This window comes from Strigops habroptila, chromosome 1 (assembly GCF_004027225.2).
Source record: "Strigops habroptila isolate Jane chromosome 1, bStrHab1.2.pri, whole genome shotgun sequence".
NCBI classification, from domain to species: Eukaryota; Metazoa; Chordata; class Aves; order Psittaciformes; family Psittacidae; genus Strigops; species Strigops habroptila.
In genome coordinates, this window is record NC_044277.2 from 119432581 (window position 1) to 119449415 (window position 16835).

The 16835-nt window shown below is 40.3% G+C and overlaps 1 protein-coding gene across 1 annotated transcript in view; it reads left to right on the top strand.

The window, feature by feature from the left end:
• The window catches only part of NMT2 (N-myristoyltransferase 2), a 31143-nt gene that overhangs the window by 5176 nt on the left and 9132 nt on the right, over positions 1–16835 (top strand). Inside the window, 7 exon segments of the mRNA XM_030496915.1 lie at positions 3100–3235; positions 8771–8915; positions 13686–13804; positions 13903–13994; positions 14101–14217; positions 14885–15055; positions 16285–16393. Coding sequence (XP_030352775.1) covers positions 3100–3235; positions 8771–8915; positions 13686–13804; positions 13903–13994; positions 14101–14217; positions 14885–15055; positions 16285–16393 — 889 coding nt within the window.

Sequence of the window (16835 nt, forward strand, 5' to 3'; positions counted from 1 at the left end):
ATCTGATGCATGAAAAGGTTATGTTTCCTGTCCCGACAGCTAGATGTGGCATCACCCTGAGTTGCATATCCTTTTCCTGCTTCCCTCGTGGAACCCGTGCTCTGAGTTGTGTCAGCTTAACAGTAGGAGGGTAGGTCAGCAAAAGAGATTTCACGCTAAAGGGTCAGCTTTGATAGAAGTGGGAAACTTCCCCCTTCTCCGCCCTGCAAAGTTCTAAGAGTGAGATACATTTCGTGGTGTCATCATACAGGTGTATCTGACCAGACAAAGGAGAACTCAGATCATAGTCAGCACACAAGTATGTTTAATTAAAAGTTTTTAATAGGAGCCTTTGCTTTTAATCTCATTACCTTTGCATATCCTTTGTGCTGTCATGTCCAGTGTAATTACTACAAGTTGAGCAACAAAGTTCCTCCCTTCCCAGCCATTCCCACTCCCAGTTTTGTGTTTTTTCAAGGCAGTGTGAGAGAAGGACAAAAAATCGTGCGATGTTTTGGTTTTGCTTTTGCCCTAGTTTGCTTGGTATCTCTGGTTGTAACTTGTGTTAGACAAACCTGTTTACTCAGTGGAAGTTTCTGCGTGCGGCCTGCTGCCAAATTTCTGGGTTGCAGGCGTGCCTAAATAGTTGAAGGACGGGTGGATCTCTCTTTAAATCCTCTTTTTACGTTTTGTGGACTGCAACAGTAAAAAAGATTGACCCGAGCAGGAGATTGTGCATAAATGACTGCTCTGAACAGTCCCTGGTATTTATTTTGCAAGAGGCCATGTGAAAACTCTAAACCTGAAGGTCACAAGCCGAGGACTGGGAATTCAAGAAGATTTTAAAACAAATCAGTAGTTTAAAAACCATGTATATTTTATAGCAATTTAGTCCTGTCTTCCCTCTCTTCTAGCTAAAAAATATGCATTTCTATATGAAAAAGAGCTGGTCAAAGAACAAACTAAGATTATCCTGGTAAAAGTACAGCTTAACTGGGGATAACATTAGTAAAGCTTGGCAAAGCTGATGCTTCTCCAAACATTTTTGAGTACCGTTGTTCGTTATTTCACCAAACTAAATAAAACATTGACCCTCAGGTAATCCCAGTGAACAGAATTCCCCTGCAGTGTAGGTGAGGCTGGCTCATGCTGAAAGGCAAGAAGACAAGTGTTCGTTCAAGAATGGTGTTTGCTGAAACTCCCATCAGATTTACGTTCAACACAAAAGCTCTTGGGAGTCAGCTCAAGGACACAGTGGCGTTGTTTGTTTGTTGTATGTGAGATGTTAGAGGAAAAGGTGAAAGTTTGCGGACAGTTCAAGAAAGTAGAAGAGTACCTCATTAAGTGAGTCTTAGCAAAGGTGAAATCACTTTCCCCGGTAGTTTTATCTCAGTTTTGCTAGAGGTGGTAAAGCCCTAGGTCTTGTATATGTTTGGTTTTTTACTCTCTTATAGTTATAACCTTTTGTCAGGCCTTTGGGTCTGTCTGTTCTGTGTTTAAATTCCGTACAAAATGACAGCTTGGTATACAGGCCTTCAAATAGATTTAAATTTGATTATTTTAAACTGAGAGTATAGAAATTGTAAACAGAATCGGCTGGGTGATCAGGCAGTGTCTTCATCCTGCAACAGAAAATTTTCTTCCTGCCTCACACAACGTAATCTTTTGTTTCTGCAGCCTTACTGTCTTTCTCTCCTCTTTGTGTTTGGTCTGCTACACTGCTGTCCATTGAGTAACTCCTTGGTCCGATCCAAGAGGGCTCTGCACTTATAACCCTCTTCCTTCTTTCTGGGAGCCTAACTTCACCCAGTGTCACCATGAGTGTTAAGGGTTGATCTTTTACTACAGACTGGTCTAGGGAACACTAATCATCTCACAAAAACGAGTTTTTGTTTAGTTGCATGTTTGATTAATTGCAGGCTTTTGGCCTCCCAATTGGACATTGAGTGTTTTCTTGACCATTTCAGCTCTGACAAGGTATAGATGTTAAGAGGGGGAAATCTTGAAAGTGAGCATGTTACAGTGAATAACATGACCCTTACAAACATGTTGATCTTAATAACTAGTTAGTTATGTTCTTCTGATTTCTCTTTCTTTTGGTTTGCCAGTTTCATATCTGATTTCCCCTCCCACCCCCTCTAGAATTAAAATAAACAATTCCTTTTTTCTTTTCCAGTAAAAAACATCTAAGCCCCGGTATCTGTCTTGAGTTCCATTATGTATGCGTGGTTTTGCTGGGAGATTAACCTCTTGAAGAGGATTCAGTGTTAACTGACTCATTGCCTCCTTATTTGCCTTCCGTCTTAGAGTTGCCAACACCTCCCACACTTTGCAAATTCTAATTCTAATCTTGATTCTATATCTTGATTATTTGTCAGATTAGAATTTCTTAAAGAAGAAAGGAGTTGTATTATCAATAGTGAAAATATGTCAGAATATGCAAGTGCAATGTATACTTTGGTGTTTTGGTTGGTTATGCTGTTTTGTTGGTTTTTGGTTTTGGGGTTTTTTTTTCAATTAAAGTTGACCCCGTAGTACTTACTGTTTTAAAGCTCAAACACTTGGTTGGGTTTGTGTTATTTCTTACTGAAATTTCGGCAAGACTTTCATCACTACATAAGTTCCAAACAATATTCCCTGAAAACAGGATGGTTTTGTTTGGATTGTTCTCAAATTCACATGTGCCTGATGAGCATGAAGGGGGAAAAATATCAGGCCACTAATAGTTACTGGTCTTCCAAGGAGGCTATTTTCTTCAGTTCCTGCACTTTCCTGAGTTGCTCCAAACTCTCTTGTATTTGGTTGTTTCATGTTTCTGCTGGGTAATAGTCTGGAGAAGAGCACTGGTTGTTATATAGTGTCACAATTTGACACTAGTATGTCAAAATGCCTGGTTGTGCTGGGGTCTGAATATAAAACAAATTAGAAAGTACTTGCAGAAAGTTTTTCGGCAATGCTGTCAGTTCACCCTTTCCTTTATTTCTCCTGCTTTTTTTCCACATTCAGACTGCTGTTAGATTTTTCATATTAAAATGCTGTTTTTTCCATATTTAGCTTTTTTGAATTTTAAGCTCAGTGGTATTGATTCTTCTCATTGCTCACTCTCTGAATCTCTGGCAGAAGTCCTGGAGGGGATTTGGGAGCGAAGAAGAAGAAAAAGAAGCAGAAGAGAAAAAAAGAGAAACCAAATTCTGGAGGCACCAAATCAGATTCTGCGTCTGACTCCCAGGAGATTAAAATTCAACAGCCTTCAAAAGTGAGAGCCTGGTTCTGTTTTAATTTGTGCTTGTTTTCTAATTTAATTTTAATTTGTGCATTGCTTTTTTTGTAAAAGCTAGTTGGTAGTTCTGCCTTAACACTTGAGAATTAAGCAGATAGTTACTGTCTTTCTACTCTACTGCCGCGAGCAGAAAGAAGCAAGGTAAGACCTGGTGTTTGCAAACTGTATGAAGTTAGCTGGAGAGTCATCGTTACCACCATAGTAGTGCACTGTGAGAGAAGCAGAGGAGGAGGTGTTTTGTCTTTCTTTTCCAGCAGTTAGAACTCGGGCTAGTGACAACTTTGTTGCAGGGAATCTTAATCTGCAGTGGTAATGCTTTTAAATAGATTTTGTTTACTGAATTGCCTTTAGTTTAGCCACCATCTCACTTGGCGGAGCACAATTTGAGTAACTTGCACAGCATCATGCTATCTCATGGCAGGCATCAGCAGTAGGAGGGAAGGTGTAACCTGCTGTGCTAACCCAAGTCTCATTTGGGGAAAGCAGCAGCATGTCGTCTTGCATGAAATGAGGTAATCTCTAACATGGAGATACAGACACTTCTCGCCATCTGAAAGGCCTCCACCATAAATAAGAATGCAAAATTATGCGAGGGGGATACACAATCTTTGTGAACTTTTTGATAAAATAGCATTGTCTACGTGCTTTTGACTACCATGTTCTGAACGAATAGTGAATAATATGACATGCTGGCTTTTTAACATGCAGCTTTTATCGAGAGAAATCTGAGCCTGAGAACTGAAGTTTGTAACATGATGATAAGAAAATTTATGGACCATTGAGCATGTTGGAGTAATTATTATATTTGTTTTATTAGATTAATGTGAAGAAAGTTATATTGTTGTACCAGTAGTAGTATTCATCCTGTAAGATTTGTCAAGTACATTGGGGCTACCATGTAATTTTAGGGGGAAAAAGTTGTGCTCTGGCTCATTAACATACTGGTAGACTTTGTGTTGTCCCTTCAGGTCTTCTCTGTGCCACCCCATTGCTTTGAATGGGCACAGCACAACGGACGCTTGAAAATGTGTAGGGAGATCTTAAATACTTTCTGATCTCACCACACGTTTTGATGCTGTGTTTCTATAAAGCACGTGGCACAAAAAAATCATGTGGTGTGAATTCTAATGTAGGAAGACTGTTTTCAAGCAATAACCAAGTAACCTCAAACTCTTAGAATTGGAGTGAGGTCGATTTTAATGTTAACTTCAAGTTCATTGCTGCAATATCCTGGGAGTTCCTTGGTTCCCTGCTGGCCAAACCCATTGTCCGTGTGTTGCCTCTAATTGCATTCAAAGGAAGCAAATGAAGCTGCTTCAGGGTTGTTTTATTTTTTTGTTTTCATGTCCAAGATTTTAATCCTCAGCACCTTGCAGTCTTGCACAACATTTCTCTGGCGTGATGTGTTTTGCAAACGTGGAAGCCTGTCCTTGTTCTAAGTTCTGTACTTAGAGTGGCACCCTGTGTGATTATTTTACTGTCACCAGAAGTTTAGCCAGTTTGTTAGCAGTGTTGCAAGATTTTCTCTTTTATTGGCATAAACCAAAAGCCTTTATTTAAGTCTTTCTCTCAAGCTCTAGGCAGCTAAACCACTTTATTATTCTTAAATGGCTTCCACTTTTCTCTAGTTGCAAATGCATCACTGTTGGCTTGTTTTGGTTTTTTTTACCTTCTCTGCTGTGTTCCAGGTGTACACACGGATAAGTAGATGAACAACTTCTCTAGTTTAGATTTTATTTTTTTTTTTTTTTTTTAAAAGCATCTTAGACTGCTGATCTGGATCAGTGTGGAGAAGAATATTTATTTTCTCTGCTACTCAAGTGATATTTAGATCTTGGTTTCTTTGTGATATTTGAAATGTTTTATAGAGAAAAGGCTTTTACCATTTGCTTGCTCTTGGTTGAAAAGAGGTTTACAGAATATTTCAGAGGAAGGTGACATTGTATACCTTAAGTCTAAGAGAATATGTGCAGAGTCATCAAGTAGTACTTAGCGGGGCTTCTGGACTCACTGAAAATGAGTTTCAATAATCATTTGAGGTCAGGTGAGTTTGTAAACAGGTGTACCACTCTGGAGATGAGAAAGACAGAAGTGAGTCTCCTTGGCTTCTCCCTCCGTTACTTGTGATATTGGACTTTTTGAACACTGGCATGTGTGTAACCACAGCAGTAAATACTTGTTAGAGTTGTATGCGTGAGGACATTTCACTGCCCATCTCATAGGACTTTCATCTCTCTCCACAACAAGTCCCAGTGATGTACAAGTCCCTATTAATGCAAATGAAGCTTATCAGATCTAGAATATTATCATTCATTATTGTAGTCACGAATGGTAGTCACAGAATAACTTAGACTGGGGACCTCTGGAGGTCTTTTGACCAACCTGCTGCGTAAAGCAGATCCAAACAGATCAGATTGCTTGGGCCTAGATCAGGTTGTTTGGACTCCAAGGATGGAGAGTCCAGAACCTCTGTGGGCAGCCTATTCCAGTGTTGGACTACAATTTTGGTTAAAGAAATAGTAATTCCCTCTATCTAAATGGATTTTGCTGGTTTGCAACTTGTGTCCATTGTTTCTTGTCCTATCGTGCTTCTCTGAAAAGACTTGGGTCAGTTTTCTTTACCTCCTCCCATGAGGCAGCAATAAGATTTCTCCTACTCCCTAAAGCATCTCTTCTTAAGACTGAACAAACCAAGGTCTCTCATCTTCTCCTTGTATGTCATGTGATTCACACACCCCCCAGTCATTTTGGTAGCCCTCCATTGGACTCCCTCCACAATGTCAATGTTTTCCTTGTAATGGGGAACCCAAAACTATGAGATGTGATCTTAGGGGTGCCAGATAAAGAGAAGGAATTGTTGGCCAGTCTCACTACAATCCAGTAGGCGGCTGCCCTTTGCTGGATATCAGAGTGCTCACTCCTCTTCAGCTCTTTGTCCACCTGCACCTCCAAGTTCTTTTCTGCAAAGCTGCTTCCTAGCCAGCCCATACTGGCCTCTGCCATTGCATGGGCTTTTTCTGTCCCAGATGCAGGTCTTTGCATTTGCCCTTGTCAAACTTCATGAAGTTTCTGTTTCCAGCCTGTCAAAGTAGCTTTGAATAGCAGCTCTGCAGTCCAGGGTGTCAACCGTTCTTGCCAACTAGCTGTCTATAGGCTTGCAGAGAGAGCACTCATTGTCACGTCCAGATCGTTAAATAGTATTGACTCCTGAGTTCTTAACATCCTCCCCCTGGCCTTTTTGAAGATGGGTGTGACATTTACCTTTTTCCAGTCATAAGAAACCTCAGCCAGTTGCTATAACCTTTTAAACCTGCTTAGATAGATCCTAGTTGTAGTAACATCAGCCAGCTCCCTCAGCACCCTCAGATGCATCTGATTTGTTCTTAGGGACCTGTGCATAATTAGTCTGCTAAGTGGTCCCTAACCTTCTCTACTGCTTTCATTAATGGGAGCCTCACAGATTGTGCTACAAGGATCAGGGACATCAAAGGTCTGAGGTCTGATCTTGTCACCAAAACCAAGGCAAAAAAAGCATTGCATTTCTTAGCGCCGTTGCACAACACTGCCGTCTTGTGCTGTGAGGAGATACTTCCTCTAAACTGCAATTAAACAAAATCACTCTTATTTGTAATTTATGTGAAGTTCTGTGTAGGTTTCTCTTGCTTTCTATTAAAGGGAAACAAAATGGGTTGGAAGTAACTTCTTCACTGGGCCGATCTCTGAATGTTTTGAAAGGAAAGGAGATTCCTTCTCATGTCCTGAGCCATGTTGCATTTAGTACCAGAACATGAACTTTGTCAATATGCTAGTAAGATCTTTTTAGAACTGAGGTTCTTTTTTGGTTTTAGATTTTCCTGTTTTCTTAATGTAGAAAAGAAATTAGAGACTCAAACATACAAAATAAATTACAAATAAATTACGGTATGTCAGTGTTTAGGTACGGCTTCATAATGTACTGATAAGATTTTAGAATTTATCTAGTGGCATTAGAATTATTATTATAAGGCCACTGTGAAACAAACAATTTGATTTTTTTAGTTGAGAAAATTAACTTACATCACTGTAATCTGGATCTAGAAATAGGGTAGGGAGGTTTTATGCTCTAGTAGTAGTGTTGCTCTAAAGCGTGTAAATATGTTATTCACAACTACTCAGATGACAGGTGTTTAAAGCATGCTATCAGGTATAATTTTGCAATACTTAAAGAAATTGCATAGTGGTCAGAGAGTACAAGTTTTTTATTATAAATAGGGAACAATGGCCTGCTTGAGCTACAGGCAGGGAGTTTTACTCCTTTTGTGACTGAGGATACTAGAGGCAGATGCCCATCCAAATGCAGATTTCCATCATTATTACATGTAATTTATAATTTTTCAACACATGAATCCTGGAAATAAAGTGAAATACGGAAATAGTGATCCAGTGACATTCACTAAAAAAAAAAATATCTCTGTGCAGAATTGCTTAAAATTTTGCAAAGCATTTGAGACTCTTCCTTCAAATGTATTTATTGAACTGCAGTCTGGGAAAACCTGAGCACAAGCATGCTGTTTGTATGCCTCGGAACAGGACCTACCACTTGGGAAATAACAAAACAAATAAATAGATTAAAAAAAGAGAGAAAAATCCCTTTAGATTTAGAAGTCTATTACCGTTATTCCTCTGTACTTTCCTTTGCAAGTAAAATTGTCACTCCAGTTACGTTTACTCAGACTGATCAAAAGTGAGGGTTCAAGAGCTCAGTTTAGAAATGCTTAGCCTTAGGCTTATGCTTTTCAATTAACTTTTCTGTAAGGTTTTTTCCACTTTTAAGTGGAAAGTGACTTTATTTTAAGTCTGTCTGCTTCTGTCAGTTACAATTAGCTTTAGTTGTGAGTTCTTGGCACAGTTGGCATTAAGTGGCAGGATGGTTAACTCCTACATATGATACAGTGCAGAAAGGTACCTAACTGTAGTAATGGTGAGCTAATAGAAGGCAGATACAAGGTTAAAGATACTAATGTTGAAAAGTGGATATTTGTAGCAATACAGAGTACCTGAAATACTGAACTGTAGTGAATTTAAATGCTGTTTTATACTGTATGTGTAAAGTACAACTTCAAACATCTCTGTGTGTACCAATGTTATCTTTAGATTGTTAGATATTTAAGCTGATTTGCTTTTTGCTGTTTTATTGTTTTACTGGGGGGTGGGGTGGGACAGGGAATATAAGAAGCTTTTTCTTGTGATATTGGTATCCTGCCTTAACACTGCAATATTTCTGTTAAAACCCCTGGAGCTCCATGGTTAAATGCAAGCACTACTCAAAACTATTAAGTATTTTGGGAAGTTGCTTCTCTGTTGCCCACCTTACTTTCCACCCTCCTGCCTCCAAAGGCTATACCAAAACTAACCATGACGAGAAGAGCACATGAAAGAATACGTAACAGTAAAAGAAATAAACGTGTTTGTACAACAGTTCAAAGTAAGCATACTCAATAAGCTTCCTCTTCCATTTGTCTTTGTATGCAGAATCCAGCCATTCCAATGCAGAAGCTTCAAGACATCCAGAGAGCAATGGAGCTGCTCTCTGCATGCCAAGGCCCAGCGAAGAATATTGATGAGGCTACCAAACGTAAATACCAGTTTTGGGATACGCAACCTGTACCTAAACTTAGTAAGTTTAACTGGACCTGGGCATAAGATCTGTCTTACACCAAAAGAATGTGTGCCAGCTGTGGGGCATGTTCTCTAAAATGGGTGTGAAGTTGGACTGTGCGTGGTAGAGATCCTTAATCTTTTCTAGAGTTTATGTGGAATTCTTGATGTTTTCTGGGAAAGTGCTTGCACCCCCAACAAAATATGGATAGACAACAAAAATGATAGACAACATGACAGACAGACAAAATATGTGTGTTAATAAATCTCATTCTGATGTTCTCTATAAGAATGGGCAATGCTATTGAAATAGCATTCCTTTGTTTGTTTTAGTTCTGAGCTCTTGAACAACAGAACACAGAAGTCTTGCACTTCAGGGGAAAATAAGAACTTTTAAGTAGTAACAAAGACTAAACTTTGATTTAATTTATTTATTTTTCCCTTATTTTTTTCTTTTCAGTAGATGGATTTGCTATCACAGAGATAATGCCTCTCCTGCTGTAGGTTACACTGTTTTCGTGCAGCTTTAAGTGGATAATGGCATTTCTGTCATGTATGAACACTTTTACTGCTGTGTGTTCATGGGCTTCCTCCACAATGTGTTCTACCTTGAAGATGTGCTTTCTCAGTCTGTTTTGTGTTCTTGGTACCAAGTAAAATGATGAGGTGACCTCTCCTTGCCTTTAATTTTGTAAGGAATTTGGTAGATTACTTTTTATACTGTTATCCCTGATAACACAGTTGGTAAATCTTAGTCTTTGTAGAAGATAGTTGCTGACTCTCTCTTGCTTTTTCTGAATTGCTTTCTGATCTTCTTTTCCTTTCATTATCTTCAAGTTAAGCAGTTGTAGCTCTTCAGTGCCTATGAAACTTGGGGACCCCACAAGTAAAGCAGTCTCAGCACAACAGCTGTCATTCTGTTCTCTCCATGACATTAGAGATTGCTATAGCATAAGCAGAAAGAAGGTAGTCTAAAGCACAGGAGCACTCTCTCTCTCCACGGGGCAGCATTTCACGTTAATCCATTTCTATAGCTTAATCCATGTAGATCTCATTTCTGCCTAACTTCTTGCATAGAGAAGTCCAGAGCAGAGTCCCTGGAGGCAATATTTTCCAGTGGATTGAAGTGACCTGCTCTGGGTCTTCTCCATATAAGCTTTATCCAGATACATCTGTAAACTAATGGTAGTAATTGTCACAGTAATCTTGCCTAGGTGGAGGAAGAGCCTAGGCAAAATAAGTTGATGTATAAGTTGAAAATACTTTGGCCATAACAAAGATTTTTCAGAACTAGTTTAGGTGTCTTCACAGCAGATCCAGGAGTTCAGATTAGTCAATATATCTTACAGTACTTCTTTAGAGATGAGAGTCTGTCACTTGTCAGCCTAAGAGGACCAATACATCGATTTGTTAGTGTTGTTCAGTAGAGGTATACTTTGTTGAATTTGGCCAGCAGAGGTTTTGTTCAACAGTGTTTATGAATTGCTTCTTGATCCTATTACTTTTTCTTAAGCTTTTTTTTTTATCTGTTGAATGAACGTATTGGGAAGTCTTCACTATTTGATGTGCTGGATATGTTTAGATGGGGAAAAAAACCCAACCTGTGGATTCAAGAAATAGCTATAGGGATCTATGTATTAAATTAACTTCAGAATCCTTCTGCCTTCTAGTTAAGGTTGTTAGCAATAGGTCCTTTCGTGAAGACATGTAGTGGCAGTAACTTTTAGGCTGTTATTTTCTGAAGTTTGTGTAAAGATGCTGATAATGTTGACCTTCCAAACTGTCAGGCTGTAACTATTAGTCAGGATTGTGTGTCATTTGAGAAAAGTTCATACTTTTGAGTACTTTCAGAACATCTGAGTGTCTAGAGCTGATGATGGTGACAGTAGGGTTGAGTGTTTATGGGTAAGAATCAGGGGCAAGGCCAAAAAGGCAGATTTCATGGTCTGTTACAGACCACCCAACCAGGATGAAGAGGCAGACAAAATATTCTATAAACAACTGGGAGAAGTCTGACAATTGTTAGCCCTTGTCCTCATGGGGGACTTCAACTTACCAGATGTCTGCTGAAAATACAGTACAGTGGAGAGGAATCAGTGTAGGAGGTTCCTGGAGTGTGTGGAAGATAACTTCCTGACACAGCTGGTGAGTGAGCCAACTAGGGAAGGTGCCTTGCTGGACCTGTTGTTTGTGAACAGAGGACTTGTGGGTGATGGGATGGTTGGAGGCTGTCTTCATCACAGCAATCATGAGAGGTTTTGATTGTTGGAGAATCAAGGAGGGGGTTGGCAGTACTGCTGCCTTGGACTTTTGGAGGGCAGACTTTGGCCTGTTTAGGTGACTGGTTGAGAGAGTCCCTTGGGAGGCAATCCTGAATGGCAATGGAGTCTAGGAAGGCTGGACATTCTCCAAGAAAGAAATCTTAAGCACACGGGAGCAGGCCATCCTCATGAGCTGAAAGACAAGCTGGTGGGCATGAAGAGTGGCGTCGCTGAACAGAGAGCTTTAGCTGGAACTCAGGTTAAAAAGGAGAGTTTATGGCCTTTGGAAGAAGGGGCAGCCAACTCAGGAGGATCACAAGGACGTTGTGAGGTTTTGCAGGGAGAAAATTAGAAGGGCCAAAGCCCAACTAGAACTTAATCTGGCTACTGCTGTAAAAGCCAATAGCAAATATTTCTATAAATACATTAGCAACAAAAGGAGGGCTAAGGAGAATCCCCATCCTTTATTGGATGCGAGGGGAGATACATAGTGACAAGGGATGACAAAAAGTCTGAGGTACTTAATGCCACCTTTGTCTCAGTCTTTAATAGTAAGACCAGTTGTTCGCTGAGTACCCAGCAGACTGGGATGGAAGGCAGAATAAAGCCCCCATAACCCAAGGAGGGATTGTCAGTGACCTGCTACACCACTCACACACAAGTCTATGGGGCCGGATGGGACCCACCAAGTGTACTGAGGGAGCTGCTAGAAGAGCTCACCAAGCCACTTTCCATCATTTATCAGCAGTCCTGGCTAACTGGGGAGGTCATGGTTGACTGCACATTAGCAAATGTGACATCCATCTACAAGAAGGGCTGGATGGAGGATCTGGGGAACTACAGGCCTGTCAGCCTGACCTCGGTGCCCGAAAAGGCCAGGGTACTGACTGAAGATCTACTCCCGAGAATGGAGCAGATCAGCTTGAGTGCCATCCTGCAGCACGTACAGGACAATCAGGTGATCAGGCCCAATCAGCATGGGTTTATGAAAGGCAGGTCCTGCTTGACTAACCTGATCTCCTTCTATGACAAGGTGACTCGCTTAGTGGATAAGGGAAGGGCTGTGGATGTTGTCTACCTACACTTTAGTAAAGGAGGGCTCTGCAGAGGGATCTGGACAGGCTGGATCCGCGGGCCAAGGCCAGTTGTATGAGATTCAGCAAAGCTCAGTGCTGGTTCCTACACTTAGGTCACAACATCCCCATGTCATACTACAGGCTTGGGGAAGAGTGGCTGGAAAGCTGCTTGGCGGAAAAGGGCCTGGGAGTGTTGGTTGACAGTCAACTGAATATGAGCCAGCTTGTGCCCAAGTGGCCAAGGTGGCCAAGAACATCCTGGCCTGCATCAGAAATAGCACAGCCATCCGGCTAGGGAAGTGATTGTCTGCCTTTGCTTGGCACTGGTGAGGCTGTGCCTCCCCGTCTTCAGTTCCGGGCCCCTCGCTACAGGAGAGACATTGAGGTGCTGGAGTGGGTCCAAAGAAGGTCAACAAAGCTCGTGAAGGGTCTGGAGCACAAATCTTAAAAGGAGCTGCTGAGGGAACTGGGGGTGTTTAGTCTGGAGAAGAGAAGGCTCTGTGGGGGAACTTACTGCTTTCTACAACTGCCTGAAAGGAGTCTCTTCTCCCAAGTGACAAGTGGTGGGACAAGAGGAAATGGCCTCAAATTGCACCATTTAGGGGGGTTTAGATTGGATATTAGAGGAAATTTCTTTATGGAAGGGGTTGTCAATCATTGGAACTGACTACCCAGGGAAGTGGTTGAGTCACTGTCCTTGAAGGTATGTAAAAGATGTGTAGATCTGGGTGCTTAGGGACCTGGTTTAGTGGTGGACTTGGCAGTGCTAGGTTAACAGTTTGACTTGATGATCTTAAAGGTGTTTTCCAACCTAAATGATTCTATGATTTGGTAGGTGTGTAGCTCCATAGAAGAGGGGTAGTTTCTGTTTGTAGCTATATATTGAGACTGGAGTTGTAAAACTGGGGAGAAGAAGGAAGCACATTTTCATGTAAGATTTTAGGAACAAGTTTCACATTTCACCAGCATCCCTTAAATGCCCTGGCTTTGCCATGCCACTGCTCCTGAGTAATCTTGTTGAGTTCAGGTCTGTTCAAGTCAGTGGCAAACAGGATCTGAGCCACAGCTTGTTAGCTGTGAGTACAATGTGCTGCTCGTGATGAGACCGTGGTTCTCGTGGCTGGCTAAATGTGTGCATGTGCTGATGAATTGCTGTCCTGTGTTACGAAATACTGGGTATCAGTCGAGGTAGTTCTGTGCATGTCTGTAGATATTCTGATGAGATAGTCATTAGTCCATCTCATGCAATCTGTGAGAAAGAAGTAGTACAAGCTAATAATACTAAGTGGTTTTTTCAGCATTTTTTAAAAGCTTCATGTTCCTATGAAATAATTATGAGAAAATACATGATGTGAGTTAAATGCAGTTTTGAGAACTACTAGGAAAGCGAGCAATGTAACCATTCTTTTTTGTTGTTCTTTTTTTTTCTTTCCCCTCCTTCTCCCTCAAAAGACGAAGTTATAACTTCACATGGTGCAATTGAACCAGATAAGGACAATGTCCGCCTAGAGCCATATTCTTTGCCACAAGGTTTTATGTGGGACACATTGGATCTTAGCAATGCCGAAGTTGTAAGTGAAACAATTTTCATATGTATCTAAACTCATTCAAGTTTATCCTGATTGATGTGTGTGGATAAATCTTTGGATTTTTTTGTGTGTGTTTTCAGCTGAAGGAGTTATACACACTGTTAAATGAGAATTATGTAGAAGATGATGATAATATGTTTAGGTTTGATTATTCACCTGAATTTCTTCTGTGGTGAGTAGCAAGTTCCACATTCTGGTCTGGCTGAAGTGTGAAGAAGGGTGTTTTTATTACATCTTCTTAGGCAGTAATTTGTAATTATTTCTGTCATCAATTCTAGGGCACTACGTCCTCCGGGCTGGTTACCCCAATGGCACTGTGGGGTTAGAGTGTCTTCAAACAAAAAACTGGTAGGATTCATAAGTGCCATCCCTGCAAATATTCGTATTTATGACAGGTAAAATGCATCATTACTTTTGTTTTTGTAAAAGAATAACACGATGAAACAAATCTTAAACTGGTATCCATTGCCACAGAGAACTTTAAAAAGAGAGCAGGATGCTCACTGACCATAAAGTCAGAAGAATCCTGTGTGTATAGCAGTGACTTTTTTTCTATTCTTCTTCCCCACCCCACCCCTCCAAGCTCGTGAGCTCATGGACTGCTTACAGTGAAGCCCAGTAATGCATATCTAAGGAATTTTCTTATTGATAGATGATACAGATAATGACACAGAATTTCCCGACCCTACTGAAAAGTATTATAAGGATAGTCCATCACATGGACTTCCTTGGCCAGGTCTTCATACACTGACAATCATAAAGTATTATGATACCACGTAGTATGTGCTTGGATGCCATACTGCATCTGAAAGTGAGGCAAGTCTCAATAGAGCTCTGAAAAAGGAGTGTTGCAAACACCTTAGACACAGTGCGCATGTTGCACAATTTGCCATTGCAGTTGCAGTGTCATGGATTAGCATTTGTTGCAGATGTACTTTTTCACAGGCTGATTTATTTTTACCTCAAATTCTTCTGTCACAACATGGAAAGCTACAATTATGCAAATGAAAATATGCAATGTGCAACTCTTTTTAACTTTTGCACTATTTAATGTCCTTTTAGTGTGAAGAAAATGGTAGAAATCAATTTTCTATGTGTCCATAAGAAACTGAGATCTAAACGGGTAGCACCTGTCCTGATTCGGGAAATAACCAGAAGAGTAAACCTGGAAGGAATTTTTCAGGCTGTTTACACTGCTGGAGTGGTACTCCCCAAACCTGTGGCCACTTGCAGGTAACCTAGGTGATGTTCATAATATCAGTTCCTATAGCAGTCATTTTAAAGAACATTATGTAATTGGCTAGAAACATTAAAAGCATAAAATTCAAAGAAATTACGTTTTGTGGCCTTGACTAACCTGAAGGCCTCAGTGTTTGTCAGGGTGGGTTTTCCTTCTCTCTTTCCTTCCTTCCTTCCTTCCTGGTCTCCTTCCTTCCTTCCTGGTCTCCTTCCTTCCTTCCTGGTCTCCTTCCTTCCTTGTCTCCTTCCTTCCTGGTCTCCTTCCTTCCTTCCTTGTCTTTTTCTTTTTTTCCTTCTTTTTTTCCTTCCTTCCAGTATCTTCGATAAAACAGCTTCTTGGACTATAATCTAACTTTGGGTTTGTTTATCATACCTTAAATAGACTAATAGATGTTTCTGTTGACCTTCTGGTGGAAGCCGTGCTAGCGATGACAACATTGTATACCTGTGTTTTTCAAGTGGTCTGTTTCCCTGCTGGGACACTTCCCTGTTGACATGGTTGCTTGCCAAAGATGGCAGAGCATTTCTGGGAATTGTATGATTTGCTTTTTTGAAATATTTTCATCTTTCCTGGAGAAAGAAGGACTTGATCAGCATTTGATAAAGATGGGAAAACTATCACGTGAGAAGAGTTGTGTGTAATCAAGTATAATTTTTGTTTGCTTGGAAGGGATTTTATTTCTATTTGGAAAAGTTTAGTTCCAGCAGTATTAGTTCAGCTGTTTGTCCTTCTGGAGTACAGGGTACTTCTTCATTTGAAATTGTGTTTGTACAACACCGAAGATCCTGTAAGCTTCTGTAAGGAAGGAGAGACAAAACAAGCCATGCTGTGTTAGAGTAACTAGGGATGTTGTGTTGCACAATGATCTGCTAGGAAAGGGAGATCTCTTTCAATAGACTACTTAGACATGAGCAGAGGGTCCTATCTGTACAAGAAAATAAATGTTAGTATATAAGTATGGTGAGATATTCAGGGCAATGTACTAAAATGTGATTACTCATTCTGTAATAAAAAACATTTGCTTAGTTTAAAGATATGGTAGTAGCAGGCCTTGTTGAAAGCTACTGCTTGGATGCAACTTTTCTTTATATTTTTTTTTTGCTGAAGCTTCTTACAGGCATAGTACAGGTTTGCTTAGAAACAAATTTGGAGGGGAGAAGGAGCAATGCGAGAAAGTAGGGAAATGAATGCTATTTAATCTCATTATTAATTTTATTTCCAGGTATTGGCATCGATCACTGAATCCCAGAAAACTGGTGGAGGTGAAATTTTCACATTTGAGTAGAAACATGACTCTACAAAGAACAATGAAGCTCTACAGACTTCCTGATGTAAGCAGTATGACTTACAGAGAACCCCACAGTTACTGTGAGGCCCAAAATAACCTTCCATCTGTCTCTGACAGCACAGGCTTTTCTGGAAAGGCAGTGCGTGCAGGACATTGGGTTAAAAAATAAAAATCTCTGGTTGATGAAAAAGACCTTAAGGATATACTAAACATGAGAGACTTGCTAGAAATGTAGATCTGCATATGGAGAAAATAGAACTTTTGGTCTAAAAGCCATAAACAAACAAAGAAAAAAACAGAAACCTTGACTTCTTATACATGTGGAATTGAGTTGAAGATGTGTAAAACTATTCTCTGTATGGTTAATCTGGTAAGAGATTAGTGGAACAGAAAATCAACAGTTCCTGTCTTAAAAATCTCAGAGAAGTCCATCAGAAAGCTGACTGAGTACTGTGGGGTTGTTGATTTGACTCTAATTCACAGCT